The sequence below is a fragment of the Sceloporus undulatus genome, chromosome 1 (genome assembly GCF_019175285.1).
Source record: "Sceloporus undulatus isolate JIND9_A2432 ecotype Alabama chromosome 1, SceUnd_v1.1, whole genome shotgun sequence".
Lineage (NCBI taxonomy): Eukaryota > Metazoa > Chordata > Lepidosauria > Squamata > Phrynosomatidae > Sceloporus > Sceloporus undulatus.
Window position 1 is genome coordinate 4658050 of NC_056522.1, and position 17208 is coordinate 4675257.

At 47.5% G+C, this 17208-nt stretch overlaps 1 protein-coding gene across 6 annotated transcripts in view; it reads left to right on the forward strand.

Annotated features, from left to right (window-relative positions):
- The window catches only part of NCOA1 (nuclear receptor coactivator 1), a 393895-nt gene that overhangs the window by 326398 nt on the left and 50289 nt on the right, over positions 1–17208 (forward strand). For all 6 annotated transcript variants that reach the window (XM_042463672.1, XM_042463682.1, XM_042463653.1 and 3 more), the window contains 2 exons: positions 5555–5702; positions 9377–10727. In XM_042463672.1, the coding sequence (XP_042319606.1) occupies positions 5555–5702; positions 9377–10727 (1499 nt within the window). The remainder of the gene's footprint in view (positions 1–5554; positions 5703–9376; positions 10728–17208) is intronic.

Sequence of the window (17208 nt, forward strand, 5' to 3'; positions counted from 1 at the left end):
CAGGCACTCGACGCCCCACGCCCTGGTTGAGGGCCTCCGACCTCAACCCCACAGTCAGGGCGGGCCATCGAGGACATGCGCCGACGGGCCGGGCCTTCCACGCCGAGACCGCACGAACCGCTGACCGCAAGTTCAGGGATGAAGGCGGCGGTGAAGAAGCACGGCATGTCTTCGGCACCGGCCTCTCCGTTCCGGAAGCGTCAGCGCCCGTGGCAGCCGCAAGGTCAGTCACGGGGACTTCCCTCGGATCGGCAGTCCCAGCAAACAGGGTCCCAGAGAACCGCTTCCCTCGCAGTCTCCTCCTCCTCTGGCCGTCGCAATTCCCGCCTCGGTACCGCAAGTCCCGCCGGCAGGACACCGAACAGGGGAAGAAGAGAGCCTGAAGGGACGCAGCGCGCTTCGTTCTCTCCTTCACCCCTCTTCTTCTGGACATTTGAGGCCCCCTTGTTAACACCTGGGCCTCTATACATCGGACTCGTGGGTTCTCAACATCGTCCGTAGGGGTTATGCCCTCGAGTTCCAAGAGCTCCCTCCAATGGCGCTTCATGTCCCCTCCCCCCTCGGACACCCTTCTCGACGAGTGCGGCCTTGCTTGGTAAGGGGCAATCTCCCCTTGCCGCCCGATCAATGTCCTCGGGCCTTTTTCTCCAGTTACTCACGGTACCGAAAGCGGATGGGGGCATCGACCCATCCTGGATTTGAGACAATTGAACTTGTTCCTTGACTACCGTCGCTTTCGAATGGTAACCCTGGCTTCCATTCTGCCTCTGCTTCACCCGGGCCTGTGGTTCGCGACCGTCGACCTGAAGGATGCTACTTCACCTCGGGATCCGAGAGCCCACCGGAGATTCCTCGCCTTCGCTGTCGGCTCCGCCTCGTACCACTACACATGCTTCCTTTCGGCTTGGCCACGGCTCCACGAGTCTTCACAAAGTGCATGGCACCATGGTGGCATACCTTCATCAGAGGGGCTTCATGGTCCTTCCCTACCTGGACGACTGGCTATTGCAGCCGAATCCCAAGGCGAGCTGCGGGGCAGTCTCATTCGCCTTGCACCTCTGTACTCCCTCGGGCTGGTCGTCAACAGAGGAAAAGTCCCACTTCACACCGACCAGACAGGTCCAGTTCATCGGGGCCATCCTCGACTCCGAAAACTGCTTCACCTCCTTCCTCCGGACCGGTTTCAGGCCCTGCACACGTCCTCAGGCGTGCATCTCCCACAGAAGGGTGAGAGCCAGAGACGTCCAAGTCGCCCTGGGCCACATGGCATCGACGATTCGTCACCCCCTGGGCAAGACTTCGTCTTCGGCTGCTCCAATCCTGGTTCTCTCTGTCTTCTCCCGTTGGAGGACCCTCCTTCAAGGGGCTCACGGTACCGAGACCGGTGGCCGCTTCCCTCAGATGGTGGCTAGACAGCTCCAACGTCTGCCCGGGTGCCTTTTCATCAGCCCAGGCGCAGCTGACTCTGACAACCGAGCATCCCTGGAGGGTGGGGCGCCACCTGCTCGACCTCGTCGTCAAGGACAGGTGGTCCGCACAAGAAAGCTCCTCCACATCAATGCTTGGGAGCCAATGGAAAAGGCATTGAGGGCGTTCGAGTTCGCTGTCAAGGAAGATGGTCCTCCTGAGGACAGACAATACCACCGTGATGTTTACATCAACAAGCAAGGTGGTACCAGATCCAGGACCCTGCTCGACCTCACGCTCCGCATCTGGACTGGTGCATCCAGAGGCGCGTCCTCCTCCAGGCGATCACCTTCCCGGGGAGGACAACGAGCTGGCGGATCGCCTCACAGATCTCCCTTGGTGTGCCACGAGTGGAGGCTCCATCCCGAAACGGTCAGCGACCTCTTCGATCGGTGGGGAACCCCCGGATCGACCTCTTCGCGACCAGGTGAACAGCCACTGTCCCAGTTCTGCTCAGGAAGCGATTGGACGGATCCCTCGGAGACACATTCGCTTTCCTCTGACGGGGGAGCTCCTCTATGCCTTCCCTCCGTTCCCTCTCCTCATAGAGTGTGTCCAAGATGACAACGGACCGCTCGCATGCGATCCTGATCACCCCGTGTGGCCGAGACAGCCGTGGTTCGCATCCCTTCTCCACCTCTCAGGAGATGCTTCCTCCGTCTCGATCCTCGCCTGGACCTGCTGTCGATCCAGGACGGACGGTTCTCCACCCGGACATCGAGAGCCTGCCGCTGTAGCCTGGAGGATACAGCCCTGATGCCCTGCCGGACAGTGAGGACGGTGATCCTGGCTGCGGGGGAAACCTCCACCCAGCGGTCCTTGCCCTGAAAGGAGGAGATTTTGCTCTTCCTTGACCAAAAAGGGCTTGTCTCCTGCACAGGTGTCCCACTCCAGTGGTGCTGGAGTTTTTGATGCACTTTGGATGGAGGGCTGTCCCCACATCCATCAATGCTACCTGTCTGCCATCTGTGCCAAATACAGTTCGGGGGAGGGTTTTTTCTTCAAAGACCCCTTGGTGAAGGGGTTCCTGAAGGGTTATGCCAATCTTTATCCTCCTGTGTCGGTACCAACACCGGCTTGGGTTTGGAGTCGGTACTGTCGCCCTCCATCCAAGCCCTTGAACCGATGGCCACAGCGGACTTGAGACTATTGACTTGGAAAACCGCTTTTCTTGTGGCCATCCCTCTGCCCGCCGTGCGGGCGAACTCTTGCTTTGCGGAGGGACCAGCCATTCTTGGAGGTTCCACAAGGACAAAGTGGTCCTCCGTACGGACATCACTTCTTGCCGAAGGTTGTGTCTGCTTTCCACAGTTGCCAGGACATTGTGTTGCACTCTCGCATCCAACCCGACGTCGGATGAGGAGCGACGCCTACACCTCTTGACGTCAGGAGAGACTGGCATTTTACCTGGACCGAACTGCTGCCTCCAGTCGGTCCGAGAGACTTTTCCAAGCTATCGGAACCGAAAGGAAGGTTGCCTGTGTCTGCGCAAGGTTGTCCAAATGGGTGGCTGGTATCCACCTCTGCTATGAACTTTTAGGCAAGCCTCTCCCTGGCAGGGTTCGGTCCCATTCCACAAGGTCAATGGCAGCACCTCTGCATTCCTGTCGGGGATCCCTTTGGAGGATGTCCGCATGCTGCTGTCTGGTCCCAACCTTTAAACCTTTATTAAACATTACAGGTTGGAAACCAGAGCTATCGAACGCAGCTTTCGGGAGGGCTGTGTTGGTTCAGGTTGCATTGATTGCACTACTGTTGTTTGTGTTCACTACACTTGTAACAGTTTACACTGTTCACAATTGTTGATGTTGGTTTGCACAAGTTCTGGGGAGACCGGTCTTGCACTGACCTCTGTTCCCCCCTCAGTTTACAATGTTATTGCTATGTTGATCTGTGCATGAACAAAGACTGACGTTTTATGGTTCAAGGTGTTTTTTTGTATAAATATACCTTTGGTTCACCATAGCTTTGGTTCTCAGGACACTCCCTCCCGCATACCTTAGCTGTTCAGTCTAAACCCATTTGTATGATTCCAGAGACCACGAAGAAGAAGGACAGTGCTTACCTGTAACCGTATTTCTTCGAGGGTCATCTGCGAATACATACAAATCCCCACCGTCCGTCCCTCAGTGTCCTGCTCAATTGGCTCTTTCCCTCGCCTGCTTGGCGGAAAAATTGCGGAACTGGGGAAAAGAGCGGGAAGGGGAAGGCAGGGGCCTTATAACGGGTGGGCGGAGTTACCGCCAAAAAGTTTCAATATGTTGCAGAGTTAACTCTGCCCAGTGATTCCAGTAGGTTCCAAGCAGCACTGCGCAGGCGCAGTGAAACCCATTTGTATGTATTCGCAGATGACCACTCGAAGAAATACTGTTACAGGTAAGCAACCTGTCCTTCACAACTTGGGAGCAGCCACCAAGAAGCCTCTCTCCCGTGTATTTCCCATGCATGCCTATAATGGTAATGGGACAAAGAGAAGATTTTGGAACCTGGGTAGGTTCATATAGGGAGGAACCATTTTTCAAACAGTCTGTAGAATAGTTAGGGAACTTTGTTATGTTGGTGAATTCCTTGGGGCTTGTGCAAGTTGATGCTCCCTCCTGAGATTTACCCCCGAAAGTTGCACATGCCCTTTCTCCACCTATCTTTGTGTCCTGGGAGGAGAAAGTGCTATTTAGATACTGGTACACTCCACTGGAAAGGGGTTAATATGTTGGTCCCAGTGATGGCTCAGCTGTGTATTCATTTGGACAAGCTTAAGAACTCCCATTTCAGTCTCAGTAACCAATTCTGTGATTTTACGAGAAGCCATTTTTTCAGTATTTTTTTTTTTTGTGTGTGTGTGTGAATTTTTTAACTAGTTTTACACATAGGAGTTTATCACATGAGAGGCTATGTACCTAAATCCCGTGCAAAAACGGGATTTAAATCCAGGAAAAGGTCCTGCAAAAAGGGATTGTTTTCACATTCATGAGCGCCATTGAGCATTAACACAAAAATAAACTGCAAAGAAAGTGGACAAAATCGGCCATTTTTTTACTTTTGGGAGAATTCCCAAACGTAAAAAGCAACCGATTTTGTCCACTTTCTGTGCGGTTTATTTTCGTGTTAATGTTCAGTGCCCATGATGTCGTGTGAAAACGATCCCGCTTTTGCATGATTTTTTTCACTTTCTCTATGTGTTAATACGCAACATCATGTGAAAATGATCCCGCTTTTCTGGGATTTCACTGTTTTAAATCTCATTTCTGCATGGGAAAAACCCCATGTGATAAACTCCATGGTTTATATTACAAATGCAAGCACAAACCCAAAAGGCAAAGGACAAAAGACAAAAACCAATACTCGTTGACATAAAAATACACAACTACATATAAACACCCTCATAACACAGCAAATTAATGAGAACTTCTCAAATTGGCAGGGAGTTCAATAGCCTAGGTGCAGCCATTGAGAAGGCTCTCTCCCATGTTGTCCCCAAACAAGTGGATGAAGGTGGTGGGACAGAGAAAGTGCTAGCTGTTTACTCTGGAGGACACCTAGAAGGCTGCATGAGTCCCACCGCTGCTCTATTGACATCCTTAATATTTATATTTATAATTAATTAATTAATGGGTATCCCACATTTCTTCTTGTGGACCCAAGGAGGCACACATCAAATTACTACAAAGTACTAGCCTGCTGTTCCTGCTAATACAGGTTAAGTCTTTCTTATCTGAAAGGTTTGGGACCAGAGGGCTTTGGATTTTGCACTTTTTTGGATTTTGAAATACCTGTAATTTGCATATGTGGACATAATGTGATATATTAGAAATGGGACCCAAGTCTAAACGCACAATGCATATATGTTTCATATACTTTTATGCACAGAGCCTGAAGATAACTTTATATGCAAAATTAAATAATTTTGTACATGAAGCAAAGTTTGGCTACAGAAAGCAAAGGTGTCACTATCCCAGCTATTGATGAAAGAAGTTTTGGTTTTTTGAATATTTTGGACAAGGGAAACAACCTGTGGAAGCCAAAACATCATAGCCTGTTTAACCATCCTCTCCTCTCCTCCACTCCACTGTCCCTTCTTTCTTTCCAGTGATGACTCGGGGCACAGCCTTCAGCCCATCCTACCGGTTCACATTGAGCGACGGGACTGTACTGAGTGCTCATACCAAGTGCAAACTCTGCTGCCCACAGAGTCCAGAGATGCAACCTTTCATCATGGGCATTCACATCATTGAGAGGTGAGCCTTGGGACACCCCATTCAGTCGGTTGCTACTCTCTCCCAATTGCCTGTCTTAGACTCTAGGACTCTTGGCAAGGAAGGGATTTGACTAATTGGCCAATGTAGCCCTGCTAGATGCCATGCATGGGAGACATGTCCATGTGGTGCTCTATGTATCAGTAAAGGACTGTCACGCTTGCGGGTTCTTCTGGGGCCCCTTTCCTCCATGGAGATCATTCCTTGATAGGGAATTATGCATTTCACACAGGGCTGAAATATGTGGGAAAGCATGGCAGGGAGCTTGATGTGCTATGAAAGCAAGTTGACGCTGGAAGGGCCTTTGGTATGGGTGGATTAATTCAGAAAAAGAAATCCATTATATCTTGCATTTAGGGTCACAGTGGGAAGTTTTTAGGCAAGTTCCACTACTGACATTCAGTTTTCCATTTGGGGTTAGGTTTTTTTTAAATCTGACCCTTTGGCCACTCAGCCACAAAGCCCCTGAGAGAAAAAGCTAAATCCATGTGAAGAAACCAAATTCCCTGTTATTCCCTATTATGTAATCCTGAATAAATCCAGAACCTGTGTGTGTGTGTGTGTGTGTGTGTGTGTGTGTGTGTGTGTGTGTTGTATAACTTTGGCTTCATTGGCTGGACTTGCTCTGCAGAAATAATGTAGATTCACACTGTTTTAACTGCCACAGCTCAATGCTATGGAATCCTGGGATTTGTAGTTATTGTTGCACCAGAGGTCTCTGACAGAGAAGGCTAAATGTCTCACAAGACTACAAATCCCAGGATTCCATAGCATTGAGTCATACCAGTTAAAGCAGTGTCAAACAGCATTATTTCTGCAGTGCAGATGCATCTTATATTTTCCTTTCATCCCCCCCAAATATAAATCATGCATAAATCACCAAACTTCTTTTTTATTTCCTTTTGGTGTTATTGTGGAAACCTGTTTGCCAAAGGTCACAAAGGAAAGGGAGAGAGCATGTTTGTGGCAGTGCCTTTTCCCTCCTGCAACACCTTAAATGTGACAGAAAATACAGAATACAGGGTGAAGACAGGCCAGGAGTTGTTTCGGACTTGAAAGCATGTTGAATCAGGGAGCGCAGCTTCTCTTGCGTTTGGTTCCACACGCTTTTCTTCCTGGTCAGCAGGCTCTGTGAATTTTTTTCAGAACTCGAGAACTATAGCTCCCAGCATCTTCCAACCAGCAGGACTACTGGCTCTACTGGGAGTTGTCATTTAAAAAAAATAACTTTCCTGACCTCTCAGGTTTTTATGGTTTATTTTTTTAAAGGGAGGAGATGGGGGACAAGGGGAGGCATCCTGGGAAACCAATCCTCTCAGATAATTTCCAGCTTTCTGTGTCGGTCCTGAGACAGAAATAGCACCGAGGAGGCAAAGGCCCATTTGTAGGCTTTGAAGGTGACTTTCCATCCCTGCAGGGACAAAAGAAATCTTTAAACCACTAGGAAAGCTAGGTCTCAAACATGACCCTGCGGTGGACCTTCCTTTCAAAGTTCTTGGAAAAATCACAGGGGAGATGATCATACATTTGGCTTCCTGATTATCAAGAATTAAAAAGGACCAGTTGTGAACTTGAAGAGCCTGATGCTGCCTGCGGTCAAGTTAAATAGAGGCATTTTTGTCTATGGCATACCATAGACTCTCTGGTTGGGCATAGTGCATCCTGTGGGGCTTATGTGGCCCCTGAAACACTTGGACAAGAGAAAGGGCCTTTTCAGTGGCTGCTCCCAAGCTCTGGAACTCCCTCCTTAGGGAGGCCAGGATGGCTCCATCCTGATGCCCTTCTGGCGGCAGGTAAAGACGTTTCTATGCCGCCAGGCTTTTACATGCCATGGATGATGTTTTGTTTTTGTTTTAAAGAGTTTTAAACTTTATGTAATGTTTTTAATTGTTTTAATTGTTTAATGGTTTTTAAACATGTATTTTGCATGTTTATAGTGTTTTAACGTGGACTGTTTTAGATTTGTTAGCTGCCTTAACTCCCTATACTGGGAGGAAGGCGGGATATACATATAAACATAATAATAGTAATAGTAATAGTAATTTAAATCTCCTCCATTTTAAAAAAAATCAATTCAGTGCAATTTTTGGAAAAAATGTACCTACAAACCACAGAAAACTTTCTCAAATGTGTGAAAATTTGCAAAATACCCCTTTGAAGCACCCCAAACCACATACTATGTGAAATACCTCCATTTGCTTCTACAGCCTCTCCCAAAATGACAACAAGAAGTAATATCCATTTCTATCACCCTTTTTACAGAGCGTGAAATGGAAAATTGTGATATTTGGTTTTGCTGTGGGAGGATCCTAGGGGAACTGGCACCTACATACCCTTGCCCACCCCCTGCCATAGGGGTATATCTAAAGGGAGCTTCCTGGCAGAGGTCTCTTAGCCCTAGCAGTCAGGGGGGGGCAGTTGTACAGCAATTACAACTTGCCCTCTCTGGAAAGATAACAGTGATGGGAAAATGGAGGGAAGGCACTTCTAACTCTTTCCATAAAAATTTATGAATGAAAGCAAGCCGCAAAAACAGCATGAAAGGGGAAGAAATTTTTCACCTAGCACTATCCTCATTGCTTATGGTTTATCATGCCAAAGTTCCAGCCGGGTTAAATTCAGTCATGCAGTGGGTACCCATTTTGGGGTGTTTTGGCCTTCACCGTGCAGAATCCCTCACCACTGGTCAAGCTGGCTGGGGTTTCTTGGAATTGAAGTCCAAAACACTCAGAGGAACAAAAGTTGAGAACCATTTGAGTAGCAATGTTCCGGTCACTACTGTAGGGTGCTATTTGGCTTCTTGGCCATCCTCACCCCTACCCTGTTTCTTCATGCCCCCAGTCTTCCTTGCATTACTGCTCTACTCTTTCTTGCGTGACAAGAGAAGTTTGCACATCAACACCTCCTTCTTGGCTTTGACACAGTGATCATTCTCCTGTGTGAATTTCGTTTTAAGCAGCAGATTAACCCAGCCATTTTTTATTCTTGGAAATGAGCTGCTTCATGAACCTTTGTGTGGGGGTGTACCACCCCTGTGTTCCTTTGCAGGGGCACTGCCTGCCATTATTTGGAGGGGAGGATGGTTAAACTATAAAGAATTATTGTTTTAAGTTTTTTTGTGAGTGAGATCAGAACTGAACCTACGAATGGGTTGACTTATTTGGATGAGAAGCCTGCTAGGGTAAACTCTGGGCCCAAAACTGAGCCTGATATTGGATGCCTCAGGGTCCTTTTCTGGCTTTAGCCTGCTTTCTGTGAAATTGAGTGTTATATCAAATTGCTCTCTAAATTTGTTCTGGCTTGTAGGATTCCCTCCTTAATGTTGCCTCTACCAGAATCCTCTTGGAGTTACTTTCACAATATTCTAAGCATGAAAGAATGTTATATGGGAACTGACTATTGGGCTGGCCCAATAGTTTTTCCCCAGGACAGTTGCAGGAGCAGAAATTGATCCTTTTGTGTAAATTCCTTGTGGATGAGTACTGGTTCCTAAGTAATGTTTTCACAATAACACTTCCATCTGCCTCCACCTGTCCATCACACAGGGAAAGCACTGGCTATAAGAGGATCATCTCTTAACAGCACTTTGAAGAGGGAAATTCTTTCTTTCTCCATCATTCATTTTGTTTTTCTCTTTTTCATTTGTCTTGATTCAGAGAACATGGCCCGTTGTCACCTCAAGAAAACACTAACTCTGGAATGCCTCTTCCCCGGGTGAGTCCCTCGCTGAACCCAAACATTTCCCCAGGACAAGGCATGCCTCTGCCTACCCCACACCCTTCTGCCAACAATGGAAACATGTTACCAGCCAATCCGGGCCACCCGCCAGGCATGGGCCTGCATGGCAATAGCAGTGCTGCTGCCACCACCGGCCCAGCCAGCTTTGGATGTTCACCTGGGAGCCAGATGGGAGCAAACGTTGCCTTAAGCCAGGGACAGGCTGGTCCCCAGAACAGCAACCATGCCATAAACCTCAGCAGCTCCCCAATGAACAGTCCGGGGGTCACCCCACCACAGTTCATGTCCCCCAGGCATCGGGTCAGCCCAGGCCTGGTCCACCGGCCCAGAGTGCCAAGCAACCCTTTTTCTCCCACCATGCCCACCACACACTCCCCCGTGGGTATGGTGGGCAGCTGTGGTGCCAGCAGTACTGTCAGCAACAGGCCTTACCCAGGCACCCCATTAAACTCCATGCAGGGACTGACAGAAGGGCCCAGCCCCCCAGTGGGCTACTCCACCCCCTCACCTGTTTTGCGGCAGCTGAGCAACCAGAACTCGCCCAACCGGATGAGCATGCCACCCATGAAAACGGAGCCAAAAGACAGCAAGGAAATCAGCTCCATCCTGTGTAGCATGACCCATTCTGACAGCGTCTCAAATGACAGCAAGCCCTTGGACTCTAGCTTGTTGCATGGCGGTGACAGACTTTCAGAGGGGGACAGCAAGTGCTTACAGGCCACCAGCCAAAAGCTAGTCCAACTCCTGGCTACCACAGCCCAGGAACAGTTACGGCAGGCAGACGCTGACACCAGCTGCAAAGAGCCATTGTCTTGCACAGGCACTTCTGGTACGCCATCCTCTGGGAACCCCGTGGGCAGTGCATGCCCATCCTCTCACAGCTCCCTCACAGAGCGGCACAAGATCTTGCATCGGCTCCTGCAGGAGGGCAGCCCGTCAGACATTAGCTCCCTGGGCATGGAGCATGACAAGAAAGACAGCGTGCCCGGTGGAAATGCCGCAGCCATTGCTGCACAGAACCAGGCCCCAGGAACCCCAGACATGAGGATGGAGGCTGATGCTATGAAGAAGAAGGAATCAAAGGACCATCAGCTCCTTCGCTACCTGCTTGATAAGGATGAAAAAGAGCTAGTGTCTAACCCCCCCTTGAGTCTGGATGATGTAAAGGTGAAAGAGAATCCGGAGCAACTGGATCCTTGCAGTGTAGCTTCTGCCTCGTTGACTAAGCCCTCTGTTCAGGAGGAAGTGAAGCTGCAACCACAGGGACAGGTGGGTTTTCCATTCAAGAGTCCTTTCCTGCTAAGGGAAAAAAATACACTCGCATATATGTGTTTCTATGCTGGGTTAGGGTCAGGCAGTTGCTGCTGCTGGCTTGTGATACTGCTTGGCTGAGGCAGGAAAGGCTGCTTAGCACTGAAGAGCAAAGTGATCATATGTTCAAGGGCAACACAGGCAGGAGTATAAAAAACCTGGCTTAGTAGCTGCAAATTATTTCTGCTAGTCAGCAAAAATACAACAAAAGTTTCTTTGAACACATGAAGAATGCTGCAGGAGAGTGACAGATTGGCCCTTCTGTCAGGAGAAGGGCTAAATAGTGCAGATGTCATTGTTAGTGCAGACAGTCGTTTGTAAAACTGTGCCTTCTGCAAGTCTCTTTCTGGCAATTAAATTTATCTCCCTCTGTGGAAAGTGGGAGTGACTGAGAGTGAAGTCCCTTGTAAGTGGGAAAGAGACTTCAGAGAAAGAAGGAAGGAAGCAGACAACTTAATGGCTGGCTTTGCAGTTGGAGCTGGGAAATTGTCTGCTCAGTCATCTACAAAGCCAACCTTCCTTATTATTTTTTAAAAAAATCCATCTACAGTTCCAGTGAAGCAGCAGAGCGGTTTACTCAGTGGAAGCTATTTTCTGCAAAGTAAAGGCTGGAGTTTCAAAAGTTCTTTAGCAAAGGAAACTGCAAGGAACAATAAATTTGTACATAGAGAGAAGTGGGGGGGGGACGGGACTGAATACTACCCCACCAAAAAACATTGAAAATTAAGGGGTCATTACCACTTGGGGTATAATCCGTGTCCCAATCTGGCTCTGCACCGCTTTGTAAGCAATTCCCAAAAGGTCCCTCGTTCTCGATATGAAAAGGGACCTTTTGTGGAATCGCTTTTTTTGCTGGGAACGCTTGTCGTTCCCATTAGATGGAGCTGAGGAAGGCAGCTCTCTTTCTCTCTTCCTTCCCTCCCCTCTCCTCCCTCCCTTCCTTTCTTCCTTCCTTCTCCTTCTCCCCCTTCTTTTCCTTCCTTCCCCTGTGAAAATGGAGGGACAACTGTAATTCCAACTCACATCTGTCTCTTATATGCCAAATACCTACACTTGTGCTCTCTCTCTCTCTGTCTCTCTCTCCCCAGACCTAACTACTAACTAATTCATATACTTACTGACATCCACCTAGCCTTTTTAAAAAAAAAACTTCAAATCACCAGGCACTCCAACAATGAGTACTCTTATTTCCTCCTGATACATCACTTAACACACATTATGTATACACATTGTTGTAGTTAACTGCTATCAGTTCACCTCACACACACCCTATGAAAGAGAGACCTCCAAGGCACCCTATCATCAACAGCCCTGCTTAGGTCCTGCAAACTCAGAGCCATGGCTTCCTTCATTGAGTCCATCCATCTAGAATGCAGTCTTCTTTTTTTCCTGCTGCCTTCTAACTTCCCAAGCATTATTGTCTTTTCTAGTGAGTCATGTCTTCTCATGATACAGTGCACTCCGCCACATGCACGCGCCCCATTATTTCCTATGGGGCTCGAGCATAAGTGAGTTTTCCCTTAGGCAGGGGGATCTGGAACAGAGAAGGCCCACTGTACATCCAAAGTATGACATTAGTCATCTTGGTTTCTAGGGAGAGTTCAAGCTTGATTTGCTCCAGGACCCATTCATTTATGCTTTTAGCTATCCGTGGTATCCATAGAATTCTCTTCCAGTACAACATTTCAGATGAGTTGATTCTCTTGCTATCAGCTTTCTTTTTACTGTCCAGCTTTCAGAAGCATACATAGAAATTGGAAATACAGTAGCATGGACAGACTTGACTTTGGTATTCAATGATATATATTTATACGTCAGGATCATGTCTAGTTCCTTCATAGCCGCCCTTTCAAGTCCTAATCTTCTTCTGATTTCTTGACTGTAGGCCCCATTTGATTAAAGACGGAGCCAAGATATGGAAAATCTGACTATCCCAATGTCTCCTTTAAAGTTATGTACTATACTCAATTATAAATTGATCTTATTTATACGTTGAAGGAAAGTTTTTGGGCCAAAATTATGGACTTTGGCTTGACCCATGGATAAGTCGAGGGTAAAATTTAGGGTTATGTATCAAAGGATGTAAAGGGTGAAACAAAGGAAAACAATGGCGGGTTATAAACCGCCATAAAGTACGCGCTCCGTGCGTACTAGGGTTAGGAAGGGCCGTATTAGGGTTAGGAAGGTTCTTACCTTCCTGACGGCCCTTCCTCCCAGTACGTGCGGAGCGCGTACTTTTTTGCGGTGCCCATCCACATGGGTGCCGCCATTTTTACGTATTGGACGCTGTGCGTCCAGACGTGTCGCGGCGGAAGTGACGTCGTGAGGGCGCACTCCACCCCTCGCGGCGCCACTTCCGCGTTCCAAAAAGGAGCGGCATTTTGCCGCTCCTTTTTTGCTGCGCGGGGAAGCCTCGCGGTCTGGCAGCTGGGGCTTCCCTACGCAGCGAATGGCAGCGGCGGGAAAACGGCCCCTTGAGGGCCGGTTGTAACCCGCCAATGTCAAAGAACTTACAAAATTTCAGCAGTTATAACTGTGGTCACACTAAAGGCTGGATGGATGAGAGATTAGAGGGAGATCAGTGCTTCCAGGACGAATTATATTCTTGCCTTTCACCAGGGAATGGTTCCTTTTTTGCTAAGTGTTATAGTACGGTACTAACATTGACCCGGAGATAAGTCAACTCGGGGTTTTGGGGTCAATTTTTTGACTAAAAATACCATATATGAGTATATACAGTATATAACCTGTGATCATTAGTTTTGTTTTCTTAATGTTCAACTGTAACCTGGCTTTGCACTTTTTCCCTTGACTTTCTTCAGTAATCATTCCAAATCTTTTCTATTTTCTTCTAGTACTATGGTGACACTATTATGGTGTCTGAAACTGTTGATGGTCCTCCCTCCAGTTTTCACATCTCCTTCCTCATAGTCTTTATTCAGTTTAGCATATGATACGATCAACATGCAAGTTAACAGATAGGATGATAAAATACATGACTCCCTTGCCATTTGAAAACCACTCTATTTCTCCATATTCTTTCTTAACTGTGGCCTCTTGTCCTGAATACAGGTTATGCATTAGGATAATCAAATGTTACAGTACACATACTTCTTTAAGAGTGATCCATAGTTTTTTCATAATCTATACAATCTAAGGTTTTGTTATAACCTACACAATCACTGGGGTTAGAAGCTCAGGATCCCCATAAAAGTGGATAAACCACAAATTAAATCAACTTTTTTTTAATCTGAGAAAACATCTCTCTAGAAATCTCTGGGTCATCCAGTGCAACTCTGTGGTCAACATCCACCTGAAATCGACCATAGAATCATGCTGGAGGGCCTATAAATGGCCAGAGAAGTGTTTTCTCTAGGAATCTCTAGGTCCTCCAGTGCAATTCTATGGCCATCCTCTGGCAGAGTCACACTGGAGGAATCGGAGATTCCCAGAGTGAACATAATAACCAAAGCCGTGAATAATCAAAGCTTCAAAAGTCAAAGCCACAGATGTGGAGCTGATTTTCTTTTGAAATGATTTGGTGTGCTTCATTAGCCAACATATGTTTGCAATGTGCCTAGATCCATGTCTGCCCCGTCATGAGGCACAGGGGGCTATCCTAGTGCCCTAAACAGGACATGACCTGTTTAAGGAAAATGAAAGAGGAGGGAGGCCATTCAGATGTTGTTGTATTTGCCTAGCTCATCCCAGGAGGGGGGTGGGTGGGAATTTATTTATTTATTTATATCCTGCCTTTCTCCCAAATTGGGACCCAAGGCAGCTTACAATGTGTGTGTGTGTGTGTGTGTAAAACATATATATGTTTTTGCTCATAGACAAGAGTACATGCTCACAGACAAGAGTACACCTTTCTATCACTTCCTTGCAGAGCTCCATCAGTTGAATTCCCTCTCTGGCCATCTGCCAGAAGTGCTTTGATGGTGTATTCCTGCATGGCAGGGGTTGGAGCGGATGGCCCTTGTAGTCCCTTCCAGCTTTGTGATTCTCTGATTCTCTCTCCTTCCCTCTGTAAGCACCAGTGGCAGAGGCCTCTCCTGGGCCTTGACAGTTGCAGGGTGGGATAGTTTTGGGCATTGCACAAAGAGTTACAAGCGAGGACCATGTGCTCTGTCCAAAGACATTGTTCAAACCATGTTTATGTGCATATATGCTCCTAACGGGATTCTGCCCTTTGATAAGCCAGGAGAAGCTTTGTATCCAGTGGCTTTAACCGTGGTGTCTTGTTGGCCGGATCGTGAATCCCATTGGCATGGAAGATGTCCCATTTCACGAGCTTCCCAACAGCAAAACTTCTCAGGTTTTGAGGGGTCATAGGCTGCTCAGTCTTTAGCATTCCCTGAACCCAGCAGCCCAAGTGTGTGTGAGTGGGTTTTAAATCCCCATCTGCGATCATTTTTCTGTCTGCCTTCTGTTGGTTGGCTGGAAATCAGCCAACATTAAGGTACCGTGAGCTCTCATAATAGAGTTATTAAACTGCAATGACAGTTCCCTGCAAGAGAGATTTCAGGATATAAATATTCATTACCATGGGCTATGAATAGGAGAATAGGGTGCTGTTGCTTTTCTTCCCTCTCCTTCTTCCCCAAAAGCCAAGGGAGATGACAACATGGGTACAGCTTGTTAATCCTTTCCATCAAACAGACCAAGGAGGGGGGTAATTGACATTCAGGGTACCTGCTAGAGAGTCCGCTTCTGCCCTGGCGGGAGGATGGTCTGCTGCTGCTTCCATCTGCATGGAAATTAAAATTATTTATTTAATGTGTATGTGTATAAATTGCCTGGCTGCCAGTTTAGGCAACAGCCAAGGGATGCCAGAGCCCTTGGTTACTGTCTCTGTGCTCCTCAAAGTGGTTTTTGTTGGCATTTATTTACTTATAGGCTGCTTGCTCACTTCCAAATTGGGACTCAAGGCAGCTTAAGAGATCTTAAAACGAATACAGCTAAAACACAAAGACATATGTAAACACATCCCAAAAGGTACTGTTAAATTTTAATAAACTAGCATTAGAATTTAGGCCATTTAAAACAAACCCATTTAAAAGGTGAAAGTCAGTAAAAACAGCTCTCTGTGAAGAGCTCTTGCAAATTACGTACAGTAGTTCCTGACAAAATAGAAACACAGTATACAGTAGTGGGTACATTGGCCTGTTACAGACAGCCAAAATAAAGCTGCTTCGAGTCACAGTGGAGGTATGGTGTTTCAATGATGCATGCGTCCTAAGAGTCCAGAAGCCGCACCAAAGCCACGCGCCACTGTGACTCGAAGCAGCTTTATTTTGGCTGTCTGTAACAGGCCATAGCCTCTCCTGGAGGGAATTCCAGAAACCAGGAGCAGCCACTGAGAAGGTCCTCTCCTAAGTTGCCACAAAATGCACCTCTGAGGGACCCATTTCATCTTCAGCTCTCCTTCATGGGCTGCTCAGATTTCCATTTTTCCACCAAGAGTAGCAATGAAAAATGTTGCTGAACTATGGGAGCAGCCCTTACCTCCACCATGATGATGCCATCCCTAGCTCTCCCTGAGCAGAATGGGGAGCTTTAGCCTTCCCTGTCACTGCATGGACATGTGTGTACAAGTTGTCCAACTACACATGAATGTGTGTGTGCCTGTCTCTCTGTGCATTACATGATCTTTCCCACCCACCACCCTTCACTGACATGAGTTGTGACCCTCAAGAGTAAAAAAAAAAGCTGTACACTCCTGCAACAGACAAGTCAGATACAACAGTAATAATGCCCAGAACATCAAAGCCTCTTTAAAAGCTTACACACACACACACACACACACACAGAGAGAGAGAGAGAGAGAGAGAGAGAGGGGGGTTATAAAGCCTCTTAAACAATTCAGGGGCCAATTTATCAGGGGATTCTCACCATCCATTGTGAAGACTTGAGCCCTCTTTGGCCTGAATCCAGTTCTGAGCCCCTGCTAGAGGAGACCATTTGAATCAGTGGAACTTGTACAAGTCTTGAGGCACCTTTTTCTCAAGGATGCCCTAGGGCTACTCTGGTTAGGACTGGGAATGGGATGTAGACCTTTGCTGCCTATCTACAAAAGCTCTTTTCTTCTGCCAGCTCCCATCAGCTGCTCCTTGTGTGCTTTTTCTGGTTTCTTCCCCAAAGGAACACAGTTGAACTGAGTGAGCCGGTGGGTGATGGCAGTCAAACATTTGTGGGCACACCAACATACTGGCTTTTCCACTGCAGCACTAAACCTCGAGTACAGAGGGACATTTGGGACACCTCGGCTTCATAGGAAATGTCCTGTGCTGTGTCACTTTGAGCTGCGTGGGCCAGAAAAATCATAGAGCTGGAAGAAACCGCAAGGGCCATCCAGTCCAACCCCTTGCCATTCTCCCTTATCCGGCATTCCAAAATCCAAAATAATTCAAAATCCAAAACCTTTTTCATGGGTGGC